The 23,191-nt window shown below is 45.3% G+C and overlaps 1 protein-coding gene across 1 annotated transcript in view; it reads right to left on the bottom strand.

The window, feature by feature from the left end:
* Positions 1 to 23,191, bottom strand: part of LOC134345119 (segment polarity protein dishevelled homolog DVL-3) — a 189,249-nt gene that overhangs the window by 17,262 nt on the left and 148,796 nt on the right. Inside the window, exons 5-10 of the mRNA XM_063045299.1 lie at positions 20,214 to 20,349; positions 14,025 to 14,118; positions 12,838 to 12,907; positions 9,678 to 9,817; positions 6,112 to 6,188; positions 2,115 to 2,182 (exon numbers count right to left, since the gene is read on the bottom strand). Of these exons, the coding sequence (XP_062901369.1) occupies positions 2,115 to 2,182; positions 6,112 to 6,188; positions 9,678 to 9,817; positions 12,838 to 12,907; positions 14,025 to 14,118; positions 20,214 to 20,349 (585 nt within the window). The remainder of the gene's footprint in view (positions 1 to 2,114; positions 2,183 to 6,111; positions 6,189 to 9,677; positions 9,818 to 12,837; positions 12,908 to 14,024; positions 14,119 to 20,213; positions 20,350 to 23,191) is intronic.

Genomic DNA, 23,191 nt, shown 5'->3' with positions numbered 1-23,191 from the left:
ACTTTGTAGTCGTTTGTAACTCACAGGAACAGCTCGACCTCATTGTCTGTCTAAACAGAGAAGTCCGGTCTGAATTTTCCAGCGGAGGTTTTCTTTGTGTTCCTCGAAGACATTGTTGAAAACTGAAAACTTTCTTTCGCTGTTGTTGTTGGTACTCTGGTTTTATTCTATGGAAATTGCACAACGCCACCACGGAAATGTAAATATTGTACCATTTCCTCTTCGCTTGTTTTCTGTAGATGTGTCTGCGTATGCCCAGTAGGAGTAGATTCGCCCAAGTATCCGTTTTGGTGTGGACAGAGATATTTTGAAAAACGCGTAGAGTGGATACCTGTCATTTTTACTTGAAACTGGTGTTTTCAAAATTATCCGGCATAGTGTGGACATAGCCTAAGTATTCCTCCACTTTTCCTTCCATAACTGTGTTTGTATTGCCCTGTCACAAGATGTATCCCAACTCACACCTCCAGAAAATTTCCCATTTTCTCTTCATCTTTTTTTTTTATTATGACGGATCTGTCCATCAGTTTGAGATAATAAATTCAATTCCATGCCTTATTGTCTAATCCAGTCTTATTGTGGCTGGACCTCCCTGTCACTGCTGTGCTCCAGCTCCACCCAGTGGAAGGAGGGTTAGATTACAGCATGAGAAGTTTACATCGTTCATTCTTACAGGAGAGTTTATAATAGAAAACAAAGAGCCACAGAAACAAAAATTGCTGACGATACCTGAAGAGGTGGTAGTGTAGAAGCCTATGAAAAATCACAGGGGATCCTGTTTAGCTCGTTATAGGAGCTGAGGACTGACAAGTGGGGTATGTTAGCGTAGGGGTATGCACAACACTTTAAAGTGCCAGTGATCAGTAATCGGGGTTCAATTCCCACCGCTGTGTGTACATTCTCCCCGTGATGGCGTGGTTTTCCTCTCACGTTCCAACGATGTTTGTCTTAGGGCTGGTAAGTTTTGCGCACGCTATGTTGGTGCAGGAAGCTTGGTGACACTTGCGGAGCGCCCACAGCACATTTAAGAAGCAAACGAAACATTCCACAGTAATTTTTGATGTACATTTGACAAATCAAAGCAAATCTTTAACACGTTGTGCACATCCAGATAAATGTGAGATATTGCACTTAAGGAGCTGAAACCGGGGTAGGACTTGTTCAGGGAATGCTAGGGTCCTGGAGAGATTCACAAATCAGAGGGACCTCACAGTGCAAGTTCACCGAAAGCGTCATTACAGGTAGACAGGTGTTGAAGAAAGTGTCTGGCACACTGGTCGGGGCACAGAGTGTAGGAGTTGGAAAGTTACGTTACAGGTATATGCGGCATTGGTGAGGCCTCAGTTGGAATACTATGTACAGTTTTGGTCACCCTGTTATAGGAAACGTGTTAGTAAACTAGAAGAGTAAATATGTACCAGGATGTTGCCTGGACTTGGGGGCCTGAGTTATAAGGAGAGGTTGTGTAGACTCGAACATTATTCCCTGAAATGTAGGAGATTGAGGGATGACTTGGCAGAGGTTCAGTATAGAAGATCATGAAGATCATATAGGGCCTCTGCCCCTTCCCTCTTCAGTCCTGACGAAGGGTTCTGGCCCGAAACGTTGACTGATCGTTTCCACGGATGCTGCCCGACCTGCTGAGTTCCTACAGCATGTTGTGAGTGTTGCGAAGATCATGACGGACATAGACAGGGTGAAAGCACATAGTACTTTTCCCATGCAGGGGATGGTAAAACAAGAGAGCATAGGTTTAAAATCTGAAGTATACAGGTAACGTCAGCAGCAACTTCTTCACACAAAAGGTATTGCGTATTGGAACGAGATGTCAGAAATAGCGGCTGAAGCGGGCACATTGGCAACATTCACAAGCCATTTAGATAAGAGGATAGATAGGAGAGGTTCAGGGAGCTCCAGGCCAAACACCAGCAGACAGGACTGAGCTCACTGACCAACAGTCAGCATGCATGAGTTGGGCCGAAGGTCCTGATTTTGTGCTGCAAATTCTGTGACACCGATAAGAGATGGCAAGTCTCATTTCATCCTCTTTTCTCCCATGTCTTATACAAATATTTTTCTTCAGGATCAATGTACAATCTCTGGAAAGGACTTACTTCTGGGAAGTGTGAAACAGGCGCGAGGAGTGGGGTCCCAGCACTTGGCAACGGTCAGTGTGATAGGCCTGAGGGAGAGAATGCAAAAGAACTTAGAACTTCCACATACCTTGATCTCTGTGTCTATCCGCACTGTACTTTCAGCATAGCCGTTACACTAGACTCTACGCTGTTATTGTTTTACCTTCTGTTACCTCAATATACTGTGTAATGATCTGACCTATATAAACAGCATGCAAGACAGGTTCTTCACTGTGTCTCAGTACAGGTAATAATAAAAAAAAAATTCCAATTCCAACTGCACAAGAAAATACTTCAAGTATTTTGTTCAGTTCTGGCCACCTCGTTATAGGAAGGATGTGGAAGCGTTAGAGAGGGTGCAGAGGAGATTTACCAGGGTGCTGCCCGGATTAGAGAGCATGTCTTATGAGGCTATGCTGAGTGAGCTGGGGTTTTTCTTTCTGGAATGAAGAAGGATGAGACGTGACTTGATAGAGGTGTATAAGATGTTAAGAGGCACAGATAGAGTAGACAGCCAGCCTTTTTCTCAAGGCAAAAATGGCTAATACAAGAGGGCATAACTTTAAGATATACGAGGGGTGATTGATAAGTTCGCGGCCTGAGGTAGGAGGAGTCAATTTTAGAAAACCTAGCACATTTATTTTTCAACATAGTCCCCTCCTACATGTACACACTTAGTCCAGTGGCCGTGGAGCATTCGGATCCCTTCTTTGTAGAAGTGGTCCACAGCAGGGTGATTGATAAGTTCGTGGCCTAAGGTGGAAGTAGATGAGTTATTAACTTCAAACTTTCTGCGTTATCACTCAAAGAGTTGAACTGCACGTGCATGTAACAAGAGCGTCTTGGACCTCCAGGTGGTCCACAGCAGGGGTGATTGATAAGTCCGTGGCCTGAGGTAGAAACAGATGAGTTACACAGCTCTTGTTGCATGCATGTGCAGTTCAACTCTTTGAGTGAAAATGCAGAAAGTTTGAAGTTAATAACTCATCTATGTCTACCATAGGCCACGAACTTATGAATTACCCCTACTGTGGACTACTTCTGGAGGTCCAAGACGCCGACTTCTACAAAGAAGGGATCCGTATGCTCCACAACCGCTGGACTAAGTGTGTAAATGTAGGAAAAATAAATGCGCTAGGTTTTCTAAAGTTGACTCCTTCTACCTTAGGCTATGAACTTATCAATCACCCCTCCTATGAAGGGATGTCAGAGGTAGATATTCACGTAGTGGTTGGTGTGTGTGCAATACCGGGGTGATAGTAGAGGCAAATACATTAAGGACATTCACGAGATCTTTAGAAAGGCACATTATCATCATCATCATGTGCCTTGTCAAATGACGTAGGCGATCATGGTCTTTCCATGACCATGATTGTTCTTGGCAAATTTTTCTACAGAAGTGGTTCGTCATTACCTTCTTCAGGGCAGTGTCTTTACAAGACGGATGACCCCAGCCATTATCAATACTCTTCAGAGATTGTTTGCCTGCCATCAGCGGTCACATAACCAGAACGTGATACGCAGCAGCCACCATACTACTAAGCAAGTGCTACACCTTGCCCAAGGGTGACCTGCAGGCTAGCAGAGGGAAGGAGTGCCTTCCATTTCCTTTGGTAAAGACGTAACCCCACCCACGATAGGCACATGGATGAAAAAAAATGAAGGGCTATGTGGGACAGAAGGATTAGATTGAACTTGGAGTAGATTAGAAGATTGGCACAACATTATAGCCCAAAGGGGCTGTATTGTGCTGTACTGTTTCTATACACTAAATAAATAAAACAATTAAAAATTTCAGAAGCTAAATAGATAAATGAAACAAAATTATTTCAGCATCTGTTCCTGATGTACACTATAGCACCGGGCTGCATGAAAAAAACAAATGAGCAATGTGAATCTGAAGTAACGGAGACTGGCTCACGCCCATTCTCTCCCTCAGTTAACTGTTCCTTTCTGAAGACTGCTCAAAGAATTATTTTATAGCCCCTTTATAAACTGTTGAACATGTCAAAGTGCTTTACAATCCCTGGAGTAATTAGAATATAATCCTTGTAATGTTGGAAGTGAGTCAGTAGGTTCACCAGATTGATTCCTGGGATGGCAGGACTTTCATATGATGAAAGACTGGATCGACTAGGCTTATACTCGCCAGAATTTAGAAGATTGAGGGGGAATCTTATTGAAACATATAAAATCCTAAAGGGATTGGACAGGCTAGATGCAGGAAGATTGTTCTCGATGTTGGGGAAGTCCAGAATGAGGGGTCACAGTTTGAGGATAAAGGGGAAGCCTTTTAGGACGAGATTAGGAAAAACTTCTTCACACAGAGAGTGGTGAATCTGTGGAATTCTCTGCCACAGGAAACAGTTGAGGCCAGTTCATTGGCTATATTTAAGAGGGAGTTAGATATGGCCCTTGTGGCTATGGGGATCAGGGGGTGTGGAGGGAAGGCTGGTACAGGGTTCTGAGTTGGATGATCAGCCATGATCATACTGAATGGCGGTGCAGGCTCGAAGGGCCGAATGGCCTACTCCTGCACCTATTTTCTATGTTTTCTATGTTTCCTATGTTGTGAACGAGGTTCAGGAAGTTATTACCCCTCAACCATCAGCCTTGATGTTGTAAACAGAAGGTACTCTAAAGCAGCAATGGTGAGGTTATAATTTAACTGGTGTAGACCTGGCAATCAATATTAGGGAGACCTTTCTACATTTCCTTGGGATTGTATCACATGATCTATCAGCTTGCTTTCTGGTCTCACTCAGTATGTCACTGAGAAGAGAAAGAAGAGACGACAGTTGCTGGAATCTGCAGCAAAACCCAATCTGCTAGAGGAAGTACAGTTGTGGTTATGTGATTAACAGGATCAGAAAATTTGCGGATCACTCCAAGATTGGGGGTGTAGTGGACAGTGAGGAAGACTATCATGGCTTGCAGCGGGATCTGCATCAGCTGGAAAAATGGGCTGAAAATTGGCAGAATGAATTTAATGCAGACAGTTACGAGGTGTTACACTTCAGTAGAACTAACCAGAGTAGGTTTTACACAGAGAATGGTAGGGCACGGAGGAGTGTAGTAGCACAAAGGGATCTGGGAATACAAGTACATAATTCATTGCAAGTGGTATCAAGTAAAGAAAGCTATTGGCACGTTGGCCTTCATAAATCAATGTATTGAGTACAGAAGATGGGATATTAATGTTGAGGTCGTATGAGGCGTTGGTGAGGCCTAATTTGGAGTATTGCGTGCACTTTTGGTCACCTACCTACAGGAAAGATGAAAACAAGGTTGAAAGAGTGCAGAGAAAATTTACAAGATGTTGCCAGGTCTGGAGGACCTGAGTTGTAAGGATAGATTGAATAGGCTAGGACCATACTCTTTAAAACATAGAAGATTGAAAGGAGATTTGATAGAGGCATACAAAATTATGAGGGGTATAGATAGGGTAAATGCAAGCAGGACTTTCCTACTGAGCAACACACATCAAAGTTGCTGGTGTACGCAGCAGGCCAGGCAGCATCTCTAGCAGCAGCATCTTTCCTACTGAGGTTGGGTGGGACTACAATCAGGGGTCATGGGTTGAAAGTGAAAGGTGAGAAGTGTAAGGGAAACATGAGGGGAAATTTCTTCACTCAGAGGGTCCTGAGAGGTGGAATGAGCTGCCAGCACAAGTAGTTTACGTGAGCTCAATTTCAACATATGACAGGTTTGGATAGATAGCACGGATATGGAAGGGTATGGTCCCAGAGCAGGTCGAGCACCATCTGTTGTCAGGAGGTGTGGCCGGGAGGGGGGGTAGAGTTGTAAGGATTTAGCAATGCAGGGTTTTGACCTCAAACATCAACAGTTCCTCTCCTCGCACAGATGCTGCTCAACCTACTGGGACACTTGGGGGTCTGGATGATGTGGGACTTGAACCCATGACTTTCAGACTCGAACGTGTCTACAACAGAATCATGAAGGGAAACTCTCTTACCCGGGCTTGTGCACAATTTCCCTCAGAACCCGGACTGCGTCATCATTACTCATATTCTCAAAGTTGATGTCATTAACCTGAGAGGACGGAAAAAGACCAGTTAGAGGCAGGAACATAAATACACCACACACTTGTTCAAAGCTGTTCCACCTTCAACATCGTAACCTATTCCAGCCTAATCTCCACTTACAGTACACACAGGTCTGTACTGAATCTTGTATCATCCACATGCCTCTGCAAAAGATTCCAGACCTACACAGTGGTCACTATATTAGGTATGTCCTGTACCTAATAAGGAGTCCACTGAGTGTATGTTCGTGGATTTCTACTGCTGTAGTCCATCCACATTCAAAGATGCTCTTTTGAACACCACTGTTGTAACACGTGGTTATTTGAGTTACTGTCGCCTTCCTGTCGGCTTGAACCAGTCTGGCCATTCTCCTCTGACCTCTCTCATTAACAAGGCATTTTCACCCACAGAACTGATGCTCACTGGATGTTCTTCTTGTTTCTCACACCATTCTCTGTAAACTCTAGAGACTGTTCTGTGAGGTTCATTTGTTTGCAGGCATTCACAGTAAATACAAGGAACACAATAGAATCAATGGAAGACCACGCCCAACAAACTTCCACATACAAACTAATTGCCTTTGTGTTCCATTACACACTCTTGTGCCCTACCCTAAATAGTCTCAGTCAGGGGGTCCCAACCTGAGGTCTACGGACTTCTTGCTGAATGGTATTGGTCATGGCATAAAAAGGTTGGGAACTTCCGGTCTAAGTCCTACGCTAGCTTGACTTTCCAAATTGTATCACCTCACACTTATCTATACTGAAATCCATTTGCCAGTCCTTAGACCACTTCCATAACTGATCAAGATCCCCCTGTATTCTATCATAACCTTCTTCACCATCAACACCTAATTTTGTGTCATCTGCAAACTTACGCATCTTTTATTATTAGATTGTGAGGACACTCAGTCCTCGTTTATTGTCATTTAGAAACGCATGCATTAAAAATATGATACAACGTTCCTCGAATGATATCATAAGAAACACAGGACAAACCAAGACTAAAACTGACAAAACCACGTAATTATAACATATAGTTACAACAGTGCAAAGCAATACCGTAATTTGATAAAGAACAGACCATGGGCACGGTAAAAAAAAGTCTCAAAGTCCCGATAGCCCTATCATCTCACGCAGGCGGCAGAAGGGCGGAACTCTCCCTGCTATGAACCTCCAAGCGCTGCCAACATGCCGATGCATTGGAAGCACACAGTGGACTGAGTCCATCCAAAAACTTCGAGCCTCCGACCACCATCCTCTGCCAAGCGCTTCGACCCCGGCCGCCGAGCAACAAGCAAAGCCGAAAACTCAGGGCCTTCTCCTCCAGAAATTCTGGACCACACAGTAGCAGCAGCAGCGAAGCAGGCATTTCAGAAGTTTAACCAGATGCTCTTCCGTGCTCTCACGTCCGTCTCCATCAAATCAGGATTGTGTACGGCACTCTACTTGACAAATAACAGACACCACTACCAGAGTGGCCGCTGCGAACTGTGTCGCACCGCCATCTTCTCCTCCCACCTCAAACTTATGCATCCCCATCCCAATCATTGATCAACTAAATATAAAGGGTCCAAGCACTGACCCCAGCAGGACACAACGAGACACTGGCCTCTATTCTGAGAACCAATCTTGAACCACCACTTTCTAACTCTCAGAGACTCAAGAGATTCTGCTGATGCTGGAAATCTTGAGTATGTATTATTGATTGGGAAGGGAATCAATTAAGAGGAGAAGGCAGAAGAATGGGGCTGAGAGGGATATAAAATCAGCCCTAATTAAATGGCAGAGAAGATTCAATAGGCTGATTTGCCCAATTCTGCTTCTATGTCTTCGGTCTTATGGAATACACACAAAATGCTGAAGTTACTCAGCAGTTCAAGCAGCATCTATGGGGACGGGGGAAGAAACAGTTGACATCTTTCCTATGGAGGATCTCAGCTCAAAACCTCGACTGTGTATTTTACAGATACTGCTTGGCCTGCTGAGTACCTCCAGTATCTTGTGTGTGTTCTACAAATTATTCACCAAACATTTAGATTTCAGGGACACTGATTATCTACTGTAGGTTCTCCAGCACAGAACAGGCCATTTATCCCGACAAGTCCGTGACTGAGTTTATGCCCTTGTCACCTTTTAACACTTCACTTACGTACAAGACGTTGGTGAGGCCTCATCTGGAAGCATTGTGTTCAGTTTAAGTTGCCCTACTATTGAGAGGATGCCATCTAGCTGGAAAGAGTGCAGAGATTTAGGAGAACGTTACTGGCATTCGAGGGACTGAGTTATAAAGAAAGTTTGAGCAGGTAGGTGCCTTTCGCATTAGAGTGTGGGAGAATGAGGGATGATCTTACAAATATCATGTAAAATCACGAGGGTGCATAGATAGGGTGCCTGTGCACCGTCTTTTTGTCAGGGAATCACAAACTAGAGGGCATAGGTCTAGGTGAGAAGGGAGTGATCTAATAAAAACACAAAGGGCAACTTTTTCCACTCACAGAGTGGTCAGTACATGTAACGAGCTGCCAGAGGAAATGATGGTGATAGGTACATTAACAAAATTTAAAAGATACATGGGTAGAAAAAATTACAGGGGGATGGGCTAAACAGGGGCAAATGCAGCTAGACTAAAGCCAACATGAACAAAGAGTGATTGGCTGAACAGCCTGCATCAGGCCTGTACATTCTAAGCTGCACCAGCTCTTTCCAGTTTCGAGTCATTCTTCTGTCTTTGACAAATGTCATTTTCTCAAAGTTCTTTTATTTGTATATTGGCTGTCTCTCAGTCTGTATTTTTTTTTTATAAATTCTAGGCATTTCTTTATTCTTCTATAAATGCCTGAAAGAAAATGAATCCCAAGGTAGTAGATGGTAACATACACTCAGTGGCCACTTTATTAGGTACATCTGTTCCTTAATGTAAATGCCTAATCGGCCAATCGTGTGGCATCTACTCAATGCATAAAAGCATGCAGACATGGTCAAGAGGTTCAGTTGTTCAGGCCAAATATCAGAATGGGGAAAAAATGACTTTGACCATGGAATCATTGTTGGTGCCAGATGGCATGGTTTGAGTATCTCAGAGCCTGAGATTTTCGCACATTACAGTCTCTAGAGTTTACAGAGACTAGTGAGAGAAAAAAAAATCCAGTGAGTGGCGGTTCTCTAGACAATAACGGCTTGATAATGAGAGAGGTCTGAGGAGAATGACTAAATTGGATCAAGCTGACGGAAAGGCAACAGTAACTCAAGTAACCACATGTTACAACAGTGGTGTGCAAAAGAACTGAATGCACAACACATCGAACCCTGAAGTGGATGGGCTACAGCAGAAGACTATGGAAATACCCCCAGTGGCCACTTTATCAGACACAGGAGGTAGCTAATAAAGTGACCACTGAGGGTATACATACTGTGATAATAAATTTACTTTGAAATTTAACTCATGAACACACTGGTGAGGTATCGATATAGGGCAGATATTACCACACACTCACCTGCAGTAACATGTCCCCCGGTTCGATTCTCCCATCGGCAGCCACAGCCCCTCCCTTCATGATGGAGCCAATATAAATCCCTCCATCACCCCTCTCGTTGCTCTGACCCACGATGCTGATTCCCAGGAAATTGTACTTCTCTGAAGAGGATAAATGTAACGATCACAGCATTGCACAGAAACGAGCCATTACTTGTCCACCGATTCCACCTGCTCTGTCCAATATCAAAACGATCCAGATACATAACATCTCACAATCCATCCCTTCATTTCTTTTATTCAACGAGATAGTCAATCAAGAACTTCCCTTAATTTAATTTTAATTGTTTTAAACTTTTGTAAAAATTTCTGAAATGAAGCAGGGTTACAGGCCCTTCTGAGCCAACAAGCCAGTTGTACCCGCGTGACCAATTAACCTATTAACCCCGAACATCTTTGGAGCGTGGGAGGAAACTGGAGCACCCGGAGGAAACCCATGTGGTCACAGGAAGAATATACAAACTGCTTACAGACAGTGCCTGGAATTGAACCCTAGGCACTCATGCTGTAATACTGTTAACGCTGACCACCACACTACCATGTCACCCTTTGTGGAGCCGGTGCTGACTGTGCTTTATTCCATTTTCAGTTCACAAGTATTTTTCCACCACTCATTCCTAGACTGAATGAAGATCTTGTGATCTTTCCCGCCACCATTGTTAAACTAATTAGTGATGTCACAAGGGACGGTAGACGCTGCAATCTGAAGCAACAAGCAATCTGCTGAAGGAACTCATGGGGTCGAGCAGCAGCTGTGGGGGGCGGGAGGGAGGAGGAATTGTCAATGAAACCCTGCATCAGGACACTAATTTATTTTTAGTTCCATTAACTATCGAATCATCTTTTAACAATTATACTTATACTTTATACTTTACTGTCACCAAACAATTGGTACTAAAATGTACAATCATCACAGCGATATCTGAATCTGCGCTTCACACTCCCTGGATTACAGATATTAAATATTAAAAATAGTTAAAATTAGTAAATATTAAAAATTTAAATTATAAATCATAAATAGAAAATAGAAAAATGGGAAGTAAGGTAGTGCAAAAAAAACCGAGAGGTAGGTCCGTATATTTGGAGGGTACGGCCCAGATCCGGGTCAGGATCTGTTCAGCAGTCTTATCACAGTTGGAAAGAAGAATTAATGACCAATTTGCCAAACTTATAATTCTATTTTATTTTCCAACATCAACATTATACAATCTGCTAAATCTTCCCCTTGTTTTTTAATGTCTGCAACAGCAATACATCTGGAGCAGGGATTTTAACATAGAAACCATAGAACCATAGAACCTACAGCACAGAAACAGGCCCTTTGGCCCTTCTTGGCTGTGCCGAACCATTTTCTGCCTAGTCCCACTGACCTGCACACGGACAATATCCCTCCATACACCTCCCATCCATGTATCTGTCCAATTTATTCTTAAATGTTAAAAAAGAACCTGCATTTACCACCTCGTCTGGCAGCTCATTCCATACTCCCACCACTCTCTGTGTGAGGAAGCCCCCCCTAATGTTCCCTTTAAACTTTCCCCCCCTCACCCTTAACCCATGTCCTCTGGTTTTTTTCTCCCCTTGCCTCAGTGGAAAAAGCCTGCTTGCATTCACTCTGTCTATACCCATCATAATTTTATATACCTCTATCAAATCTCCCCTCATTCTTCTATGCTCCAGGGAATAAAGTCCTAACCTATTCAACCTTTCTCTGTAACTGAGTTTCTCAAGTCCTGGCAACATCCTTGTAAGCCTTCTCTGCACTCTTTCAACCTTATTTATATCCTTCCTGTAATTTGGTGACCAAAACTGAACACAACACTCCAGATTCGGCCTCACCAATGCCTTATACAACCTCATCATAACATTCCGGCTCTTATACTCAATACTTTGATTAATAAAGGCCAACGTACCAAAAGCTCTCTTTACGACCCTATCTACCTGTGACGACACTTTTAGGGAATTTTGTATCTGTATTCCCAGATCCCTCTGTTCCACTGCACTCCTCAGTGCCTTACCATTAACCCTGTATGTTCTACCTTGGTTTGTCCTTCCAACGTGCAATACCTCACACTTGTCAGTATTAAACTCCACCTGCCATTTTTCAGCCCATTTTTCCAGCTGGTCCAAGTCCCTCTGCAGGCTCTGAAAACCTTCCTCACTGTCTACTACACCTCCAATCTTTGTATCATCAGCAAACTTGCTGATCCAATTTACCACATTATCATCCAGATCATTGATATAGATGACAAATAACAATGGACCCAGCACTGATCCCTGTGGCACACCACTAGTCACAGGCCTCCACTCAAAGAAGCAATTCTCTACCACCACTCTCTGGCTTCTTCCATCGAGCCAATGTCTAATCCAATTTACCACCTCTCCATGTATACCTAGCGACTGAATTTTCCTAACTAACCTCCCATGCGGGACAATTCACTCTCCTGCAAACACAGCTGTCATTATGTCTTTCAAATCTCTTCTAGTCTCAGGTCACCATGTTAGACTGTAAATCTGAGGCTAAGAAAATATTCTGTATTGATATGAGGCTACAGGAGAGAAAAAAAGTGAATGATTTAACTTAATTGTTAATGGAATCGAGAAAAGGACTTTTTTTAAAAATGGCCAGTTACTACGTTCTGAAAGGGTAGATTCATCAAGAACAGTAAACAGAAATGGGATTAGGTGTGAATTTGCGCAAATCTGCAAGGCTGTGGGGTTAAATTGGTTTTTCAGAGACACAATGGGCCGAATGTCCTTTAGTACATTATGTTGCATGTCAGATATGATGGCCAGCTCTTGCTACACTCTCTCACTTGCTAGTATTTATTTATTTGTTCAGGGACACAGTGCAGAACAGGCTCTTCCAGCCCAAAGAGCCACACCGCCCAGCAACCCAGCTATTTAACACTAGCCTAATCACAGGACAATTTACAATGGTCAATTAACCCATTAATGGGGAATGCGGGAGGAAAGTGGAGCATCCAGAAACACCACAGCTCAGGGGGAGAACAAACAAACTCCGTACAGACACTGCTGGAATCGAACTCAATAGTGTCGCACTAACCTCTAGGTGTTGCAAGAGATGGTCAGGCATCCACAGCCCAGAGCCGCGCACTTACCCATGTTTAAAGTGACCGTGATGATGTTGAGGGACATAGTGGAGTCTGTGATGCTGCTGAAGGACGAGGACTGAAAGAAAACACAAACATAATCCGGTAAGTCCAGCCATGCTGCTGGGACCAGAACACAGATCCTCCACAGGGTCCCTGAGCGATAACGGGGAATGGTTCTGAAGGGACCGGTAGCGGAATGGTCCCTCTACGGATCAACACGATTACCACTTACATACTCTGACAGGCACTTCTGCAAATACCCAAACGTTAGAGGGAAGGGTTAAACCACCAGACTCAAAAACAGTTACCCAGGCAGTAAGGCTGATCATTACCTCCACACCCCCCAACCACCACTTGTTTATCATTTCCTGTCAGTCACCTTATATACAGACACTCCTGTGCCCAGTGTCACTCTAATCAATCTACAGTTTGTACATAAACTATCTTATGTATTTATATTAATTGTGTTTTTTTATGCAGTATCAGATTCGACGTAACAATTAACTTGTTCTCCAAATCACTTGTGTACAGGAAATGACATTAAACAATCTTGAATCTAATCTTAAGAGTAGGTTTAAGGATTCTATTTTCTAACACTTTGTCATTCAATTTGGAGTGAAGGAGAATGAGAGGTGACTTAATAGAAGTGTACAAGATGATGAGAGGCATAAATCTAATTCTACCCACTGCCTCGTGAGGAATCCCCACACCCCCTGGATGAATGCCCCCACCCCCTCAGTGAGGAATCACTTCACTCCCTCAGTGAGGAATCCACCCACCCCCCTCAGTGGAGGAATGCCCCCACCCCCTCAGTGAGGAATCCACCCACCCCCTCAGTGAGGAATCACTTCACTCCATCAGTGAAGAATCACTTCACTCCCTCAGTGAGGAATCCACCCACCCCCCTCAGTGGAGGAATGCCCCCACCCCCTCCGTAAGGAATCCATTCACCCCCTCAGTGAGGACCGCCCCTACCCTCCCCGAGGACCGCACCCACCCCCTCCCCGAGGACCGCCCCCACCCCCACCCCCTCCCCGAGGACCGCCCCTACCCTCCCTGAGGACCGCCCCCACCCTATCCCCGAGGACAGCCCCCACCCCATCCCCGAGGACCGCCCCCACCCCCTCCCCGAGGACCGCCCCCACCCCATCCCCGAGGACCACCCCCACCCCCTCCCCAAGGACTGCCCCTACCCTCTCGATGCGGGGGATCCGGGGTTTCCGCCGTCGCCGCTTGTGTCGCCGCATCAGTTTGGACGAGTTGCTCTGCTCCGTGGAGCTGCTGAACCTGGAGCGAGTGACGGACAGACTGTTAGGTCATCGCAGGTCGCCGTACACAACCTCCAAAATTACCTCAGCCTTTCTTTATTCATTTATTGACATACAGGGCACAACAGGCCCTTCTGGTCCTTCAAACCACACACCCAGCAATCCCCCAATATAACCCCATGGGACAATTTACAATGACCAATTAACAACCGGTACGTCTTTGGAACGTGGGAGGAAACCAGAGCACCTGGAGGAAACCCACACGGTCACGGAGAGAACACAACGCAGCCTGAGGTACTTAGCCCAGCTGGGGTCAAGAGCATGAGGCAGCACCTAGTAACCTCACCCTCTCCAGCCCACGCCGCACAATGGCAGGTGGAGGTCACAAAGCTCAGACCAGGGAGAGCAGACGCACAACACACCTTCATCAAAGTCTCGAGCTAAGGCTGTTGGATTGCTGGCGTTTACGTCCAAGTGGCTGGAGTCTAGAGGGATGGGAGGGATGGCTCATTGCAAGTCCACCACTCCCTGAAGTGGTGCCTATCATGGTGGCACGGGAGCGTAGCAGTTAGCACAAAACCGTACAGCGCCAGCGACTGTGTTTGGGATTCAGTTCCCGATGCTGTCTGCCAGGATCTTGTACCTTATTCTGTGACCGCCTGGGTTTCCTCCGGGTGCTCCAGTTTCCTCCCACATTCCAGAGACATACAGATTAGGGTTAGCGGGTTGTGGGCATGCTCTGTTGGCATGGCGATACTTGCAGGCTGCCCCCTGCACATCCTCGGACTGTGTTGGTTGTTGATGCAAACAAGGCATTTCGCTGTTTGTTTCAATGTACATGTGATCAATAAAGCTGATCTTTAATCTTTCATTGGTCAGGGTGCCGAGTGTAGACATTAGCAAGTCATATTGCAGCTGTATAAAGCATTGGTTAGGGCCACATTTAAGAGTCATACAACATAGAAATAGGCCCTTTGGCCCAACTGATCCATTCTAACCAAATCTAGAATTGGAAGTAGTTCATTATTGTCACATGCACTGACATACAGTGCAAAGCTCATCTTGCATTCTGCTCATAGGTTCAGATCATTACACAGTGCATTGAAGTAGAATAAGGTAAAACAATAACAGAATGCAGAATAAAGTGTAACAGCGATGAAGTGTGTGCAATGCAGGCAGACAGTAAAGTACAAGATTATAATGAGAAGGGCTGTGAAGTCAGGCAAACTGCTACGGTACCATGGTGCCCATGTTCTGTCTGCCCTATTGGCAGAGTACTCGGGTGTATCTCAAAATCATGGTTCTGGATGTTAGGCAAGGGTTAGAGATTTGAAGAATAAAACAGATTAGAGAAAACCGTTTAGCTCCTCTGCAAAGATGAGTTCATCTTAAACCTGATTTATACTTCTGCGTTAACTCGACGCCGTAACCCACGCAAGTGGCCTATGCGCATTGTGAGCATTTATACTTGTGCGGGGGTGTGTCTACATCGCTCTGCAATTCCCACTTGTCGCACATGCGCACTCACCTGCCCGTGCAAGGCTTCATGGTCATGGTAGTCTTTCTCGGGGTAAACAAGAAGCGAGCGTCTTTTTTCGTAAAAGCAAAATGTGTCCTCCGTAACTTCGGAGGTCTGTAAAGCTTTATGGAAAGCATTGCAGCCAGAGTTCCTTCCCTGCCCTTCAGTCGCCCAATGGGAAGCTATTGCAGTGTGGGAGGAAATGCGATGCTACCAAGCAGACCAATCACAGTTGTTGTGGTCTGCGTTGCCCTGACGCGTAGTTACATTTTGGGAGAGGTGCGCGTCAGGCTATGGCGTAGGGATCCGCGTAGGCTCTGCCTAGGGTTCACGGTGACGCAGTACTTACTGCGTTGAGTTGACGCACAAGTATAAATCGGCCTTCACTCATTGGTTTCAGCAGTAAAGCGCAAGAAGCCAATTCTGCCACTAGAGGGCAGGAGGTATCATAGAAACAATGTTTTGCTTGGAACATTAAAACTGAAGAAAAATATTAATCAACCTGTCTCGATCATACTAGGTCATGTGGGTGCAACATGTTCAACACAGTGAAATGTTTTGTGTTTTTCGCAGGAGGATGTACAGCTGAAATGTTAAACTGAGCTACACGAGATGTATACACAATACCAAGAATGGGTGTCCTGCGGACAGAGTGAAGGGCTCAAGGTTCCTTGGTGTACACATAACGGGTGATCTAACCCGGACCCACAACACCTCCTCAGAAGTTAAGAAGGCATAGCAGTGTCTGCACTTTCTGAGGACATTGAGGTCTACAAGTCTCCCTACCCCCGTTCTAACAACTTTCTACAGGAGCACGATCGACAGTGTCCTGTCTGGCTACATCACTGTGCGGTACGGAAACTGCAAGGCATCGGACCACAAGACTGAACAGAGGACAGTAAAAACTGCTGAGAGGATCACCGGGCTCTCCCTCCCCCCACCTGACACTTACTGGGAGTGTTGTGGACCAAGGGCCCAAAATATCGTTCAGGATCCCTACCACCCACCCCACAATCTCTTTGACCCACTACCATCAGGAAAGAGGTATAGGAGCATCAGTACTAGGACTGTTAGACTGGGGAACAGCTTCTTCCCTCAGGCTGAAACTAATGGATACACTGCCACTACTGAGGTCTCGTCACCAGGACAAAAAGTGTTTTATGTTTACCTGTATTAGGAATTATATTTTATTAACTATTTGTGGTAATATTTTGTTTCATGTGCTATGTATGATGTGTTTTCAGGGTGCATCTTGGATCCGATGAATGTTGTTTCATTTGGCTGCATGTTATGTTTACACACACACACACACACACACACACAGAGTCAGATGACAATAAACTTGAACTTGAACGTGGCCCCATCCTCTTCACCTTTGGGCATCCAGTATGGAGGGAGGAGAAAGTCCGAGTTAACCCACTCCTGTGGCTGGCTAAGACATCTATGTGGGTCCTGGAGAACGGGCAGCGGAGGGTTCTGCCTGAGCTGACTGCCTGGCCATGTTCAGGGGGATATGCCTGTGAACGGGTAGCCATGGAAACAGCACGCGATATCCATGGTTAACATGGATGCATTTCGGGGCCACTGGGCACAGCGGGGGAAAAATGCCATCCTCACTGAGGGTGGGAATGTGTTAGTTTAGTCTGTGTTAGGCACGATTCATCTGGTTTTTGTTTCTAATGTGATTGTACAAGAGCGCCATAGTAGTTTGAATTGATAATAAATGCATTTTTGTAAAAAAAAACAGTATAAGAACAAGTAAGGAATTGAGCTGCTTGAAGATGGGAGAAAGGCACAGAGCTAATTATTCTGGAATCAGGCCCTCATCCATCCAAAGTTCAAAGTAGATTTATTATCAAAGTGCATATATGTCACCATGTAACACCCTGAAATTTAAAAGCAGGTGTTAAAATCAGGATTAATCCTACAATCACCATTTCCCCATGATTCGATTTGTACTGAACACTCTGGTAAACTTATACAGGTGTAATATTGCAAGTGACCTGTCCCGTTGCATCACAGCAATTCGAATGCCCAGGAATGCAAGAAGCTGCAGAGAGTGGTGGACTTTGCCCACTACATCACGAGCACATCCCTCCCCAGATCTACAGGAGCTGCTGCCTTAAGAAGGCAACATCCATCATCAAAGATCCCCTCCATCCGGGCCACACCACCTTCTCACAGCTACCATCGGGCAGGAACATAGAACATAGAACAGTACAGCACAGTACAGGCCCTTCGGCCCACAATGTTGTGCCGACCCTCAAACCCTGCCTCCCATATAAGCAAACAACAGGAATTCTGCAGATGCTGGAAATTCAAGCAACATACATCAAAGTTGCTGGTGAACGCAGCAGGCCAGGCAGCATCTATAGGAAGAAGTGCAGTCGACGTTTCAGGCCGAGACCCTTCGTCAGGACTAACTGAAGGAAGAGTGAGTAAGGGATTTGAAAGCTGGAGGGGGAGGGGGAGATGCAAAATGATAGGAGAAGACAGGAGGGGGAGGGATGGAGCCGAGAGCTGGACAGGTGATAGGCAGAAGGGGATACGAGAGGATCATGGGACAGGAGGTCCGGGAAGAAAGACGGGGGGGGGGGTGACCCAGAGGATGGGCAAGAGGTATATTCAGAGGGACAGAGGGAGAAAAAGGAGAGTGAGAGAAAGAATGTGTGCATTAAAAAGAGTAACAGATGGGGTACGAGGGGGAGGTGGGGCCTAGCGGAAGTTAGAGAAGTCAATGTTCATGCCATCAGGTTGGAGGCTACCCATACGGAATATAAGGTGTTGTTCCTCCAACCTGAGTGTGGCTTCATCTTTACAGTAGAGGAGGCCGTGGATAGACATGTCAGAATGGGAATGGGATGTGGAATTAAAATGTGTGGCCACTGGGAGATCCTGCTTTCTCTGGCGGACAGAGCGTAGATGTTCAGCAAAGCGGTCTCCCAGTCTGCGTCGGGTCTCACCAATATATAAAAGGCCACATCGGGAGCACCGGACGCAGTATATCACCCCAGTCGACTCACAGGTGAAGTGATGCCTCACCTGGAAGGACTGTTTGGGACCCTGAATGGTGGTAAGGGAGGAAGTGTAAGGGCATGTGTAGCACTTGTTCCGCTTACACGGATAAGTGCCAGGAGGGAGATCAGTGGGGAGGGATGGGGGGGACGAATGGACAAGGGAGTTGTGTAGGGAGCGATCCCTGCGGAATGCAGAGAGAGGGGGGGAGGGAAAGATATGCTTAGTGGTGGGATCCCGTTGGAGGTGGCGGAAGTTACGGAGAATAATATGTTGGACCCGGAGGCTGGTGGGGTGGTAGGTGAGGACCAGGGGAACCCTATTCCTAGTGGGGTGGTGGGAGGATGGAGTGAGAGCAGATGTATGTGAAATCCCATATAAGCCCCCACCTTAAATTCCTCCATATACCTGTCTTCCTTTGTACTTAAGGAAGTACAAAAACCTTAAGTCCCACATCACCAGGTTCAGGAACAGCAAATTCCCTTCAACCATTCGGTTCTTGAACCAACTGTCACAGCCCTAAACACTCCAGTTTAGCAACAGTACGATGCATTCCACTGGGTGTTTCGATGCACATGGTGCCATTAGTGCGACACTATTACAGCTCCAGGTGTCAGAGTTCAGACTTCAAATCCACCCATCTCTAAGGTGCTCTCTGGATGAAATGTAGATGTGTAGGTTAGTAAGTCTGCAGATGATACAAAGATTGGTGTGATACAAAGGATAGAGTAGAAAACTGGCAAAGAATTCAGCAGGATATAGATAAGCTGTAGATATGGAAGGAGAAATGGCAGCTGGAATTTAATTCGGCCAAATATGAATTGCTGCACCTTGACTGATGAAATATGAAGAATAGTACACCATAACACTGGGGGGGGGGGGGGGCTCAACTTCAGCTTCTCAGGCAGTATCTATGGAAATGAATAAACAGTTGAAGTTTCAGGCTGAGAACCTTCTTCAGGACTGTTAAGGGCAAGACTGTAAATAGTGTTGATGAGCAGAGGGATCTTGGGGTCCATGTTGATAGCTCCCTGAAAGTAGTTATGCAGGTGGTTAAGAAGGCAGATGGCGTCCTTGACTTCATTAGTGGAGGCACCGAGTTCAAAAGTCAGAAGGTTACGTTGCAGCTTTATAAAACTCTACTTAGGCCGTATCTTGAATATTTCACACAGTTCTGGTTGCCCCCGCTATAGAAAGGATGTCGAGGCTTTGGACAGGGTGCAGAAGAGGTTTACCAGGATGCTGCCAGGATTACAGGGCATCTGCTATACCGAGAGGTTGGACAAACTTGGGTTGTTTACTCTGGAGCAGTGGAGGCTGAGGGGAGATCTGATAGAGCTTTACAAGATTATGAGGCATAGCACATGCCATCTAATCCTGGTGAACCTCTTCTGCACCCTCTCTAAAGCCTCCAAATCCTTCCCGTACTGGGAAAAACTATCGCACACCACAGTTTATTGATCTTTCACGGCAAACCACCTATCACACATACATCCTACTTGAGGTCCTTGAGATCATACTCATGCATGACATCCCAGGAGAGGTCTCACCAAAACCTAATACCATTGCAACTCTCATACCTGCTTGTTGAATCATCTTCATCCGAGTCAAAAAAGCTTGTGGACTCGAGCTCGCTGCTCATCAGGGTGGAGGAGCTCTCATAGCCGCCAATCTCATGTCGCCTCTCCATCTTCGTGTGGCCATTGACTCGGGGAACTGTAGGAGATCAGAGGTTAAAGGTCACCATTGTATAGAGAGGAAAGCATTGGAAACACATCAAGGTTCAGAGAGGTAACACAGATGTACAAAGTACGTACACTATGTCAACATTTAAACAGAATCAGATTTAATATCACCGGCATATGTCATGAAATCTGTTGTTTTGCAGCAGCAGTACAGTGCAATACATTAATAGTGAAAACTGAATTGCAGTGCACAAGTTACCTTCAATAAGTAGAGCAAAGAAAATAGTGAGGTAGTGTACATGGGTTCAACGTCCATTCAGAAATCAGATGGCCGAGGGGAAGAAGCTGTTCCTGAATCCTGATGGTAGCAATGAGAAGAGGGCATGTCCAGGGTGATCGGGGTCATTAATGATAGATGCCACCTTTCTGAGGCATCGCTCCTTGAAGATGGCCTGGATGCTGGGGAGGCCAGTGCCCATGATGGAGCTGACTAAGTTTACAGATCCCTGCAGCTTTTTTCGATCCTGTGCACCTCATACCAGACAGTGATGCGGCAGGGTAGAATGCTCCGCACGGTAGGTCTGTAGAAATTTGTGTGCTGACCATGAAGTTCTAAACTCAGATGAAGGTTTTAAGGTCTATTGGACAAAAATAGCCACGTACCCTCACTAAAGGGAAATTAAACTGTGACTATCTACTCTGAAAAACTAGTTGACTTCCCTGTTTCTCCTCCACTGTGAGGTTATCTGCCAATGCTCACTATTTGAGTGGAGGAGATACTTCCAGCTAACAAATCAGTGTAAACAAAGTTCACATGTTTTAGTGATGCATGTTTAAATTTAAATTTAAATGTGTATCACTAAATATAGAAATAGTGACTACCATTAAAAATAAAATGCCAGATTTCTGGTAATGTGCTCAGACACAACGGCCTCTATGGCAGTCAACAAAAGGTGCCATTGTCTTTTTAAATGTATTTCCAAGGCCCTGCTGAACATTTAAGAACTTTTAAGTACTGCAGGCCTACCCCATCAGTGAGCTGCTCATTGGTGGAGAAAGTGAAGGAGCTGGACATGATACAGACCGTGCGACAGAGTGGAGTTAATGCATGAGGGAAGTGTGCAATCTATCAGTGAGCGACTGTTCTTGTGATTGTAAGACCCTGTCAAACATTGGAGGTGTGGAATGCTGCAAGCCCAATTTATTGGTTTATTGGTGAATGGCTACGTGTGCCTTTTGTGTGAATGTTGGTACTGTGTTCTACGCCTTGGCCTTGGAGGAACAATGTTTTGTTTGGCTGTATTCATGGGTATTTACATACGGTCCAACGACAATTAAACTGGAACTTCTACAAAATTCTTAAACCATAATTAAAGCTCACAGAGGATTTCTATCTCATAAAAAAAATTCCAAATTGCCAACAATTCTAAAATGCAAAGGATTTCCAAACACAGGTACATTTCCTAAAAGCTAAAACTACATACCAGCGAGTTGCAGATGAACGAATCGTCCATCATAGAAACTGAAGGGGAAAGAAATAAATTCTAGTTCACTCTGTCTTTCTGTCATTCTTCTTGATGTTCTTTGGCCATTCCTAATAAGTCTGACTGCTCTCCACATTTATAAAAATTGCTGGTGAATGCAGCAGGCCAGGCAGCCACTGGTGACTTCACACACACAAGAGACCTTTTCACACAGGTGGTCTAAAAGCTCCTGAAGGCAGAGCTCCCACATACCCACAGTGAATGCTGTGAAGCTGACTCTTTGAGTATATAAATCTTCCAACTATTAATAGACCAACTATTTAATGTGCTAAGTGATAGTATCAATCTGGTTTACAAGCTTCTTTGAAATAAATAACTTAGCCAGTGTTGTCTGGTTTGATGCAGGCCAATTAACATAATCCCACTGTTTAACACTGCATCTCTTGAGCAGTCAGCCCTAGATGTAGGCCAGCAGTCTGAGCTCTGTCAAAGGTAATTTACTTTTGCAAAGCTGTCCTTTAACCTTTGGCCTGATTATTGCTTGCAAGTTACATTAAGAATTGAAGACTGGCTCCCATTTATGACAAGAGGCTGAATAAAGAATATTGGTTGGAAGTTTAACTTCCTCAAAATCAATGCTTTGATCTCCAGAAGCTCACAGCTGCTGTATTCGGAAAGCTGAGCTTGGCAAAAACGAAAGGGCCCCAGGCCCTGGACAGTGAATATCCATCACAAACTGATCCAAGTGTTGGGGAGCACAGAAGTGTAGTGGTTAGAATAATACTATTACAGGACGAACGACCCCGGTTCAATTCCCACCGCTGTCTGTAAATGGTTTGTACATTCTCCTGAAGACTGCGTGGCTTCCTCCAGGTGCTATGGTTTCCTCCCAAATTCCAAAGACATACAGTTATGGTTAGCGAGTTGTGGGCACACTACGTTGCCGCCGTTAGCATCCCAACACTTGCGGGCTGCCTTGTACTGAGTTGGTCACTGATGCAAAGAACCCATTTCACTGTATGTTTCAATGTACACGTGAAAATGGCAGCGGGAGAAGAAGATGGCGGTGCAACGCAGCTCGCAGCGGCCACTCCGGTGGTGATGTCTGTTATCTGTCAAGTAGGGTGCTGTGCACAATCCTGATTTGATGGAGACAGACGTGAGAGCATGGAGGAACATCTGGTGAAACTTCTGAAATGCCTGCTTTGCTGCTGCTGCTACTGTGTGGTCCAGAATCTCCGGAGGGGAAGGCCCCGAGTCCTCGGCTTTGCTTGTTGCTCGGCGGCTGGGGTGGGGTCGAAGCGCTCGGCAGAGATGGTGCTCGGTGCTCAGTGTCGGAGGGCTGGTCGGAGACTCGAAGCTTTCGGACGGACTCAGAGTCGGCTGCGG

This window comes from Mobula hypostoma, chromosome 4 (assembly GCF_963921235.1).
Source record: "Mobula hypostoma chromosome 4, sMobHyp1.1, whole genome shotgun sequence".
Lineage (NCBI taxonomy): Eukaryota > Metazoa > Chordata > Chondrichthyes > Myliobatiformes > Myliobatidae > Mobula > Mobula hypostoma.
The sequence above is the reverse complement of the archived record's forward strand: the minus strand, read 5'-3'. Positions and strand labels throughout refer to the sequence as shown.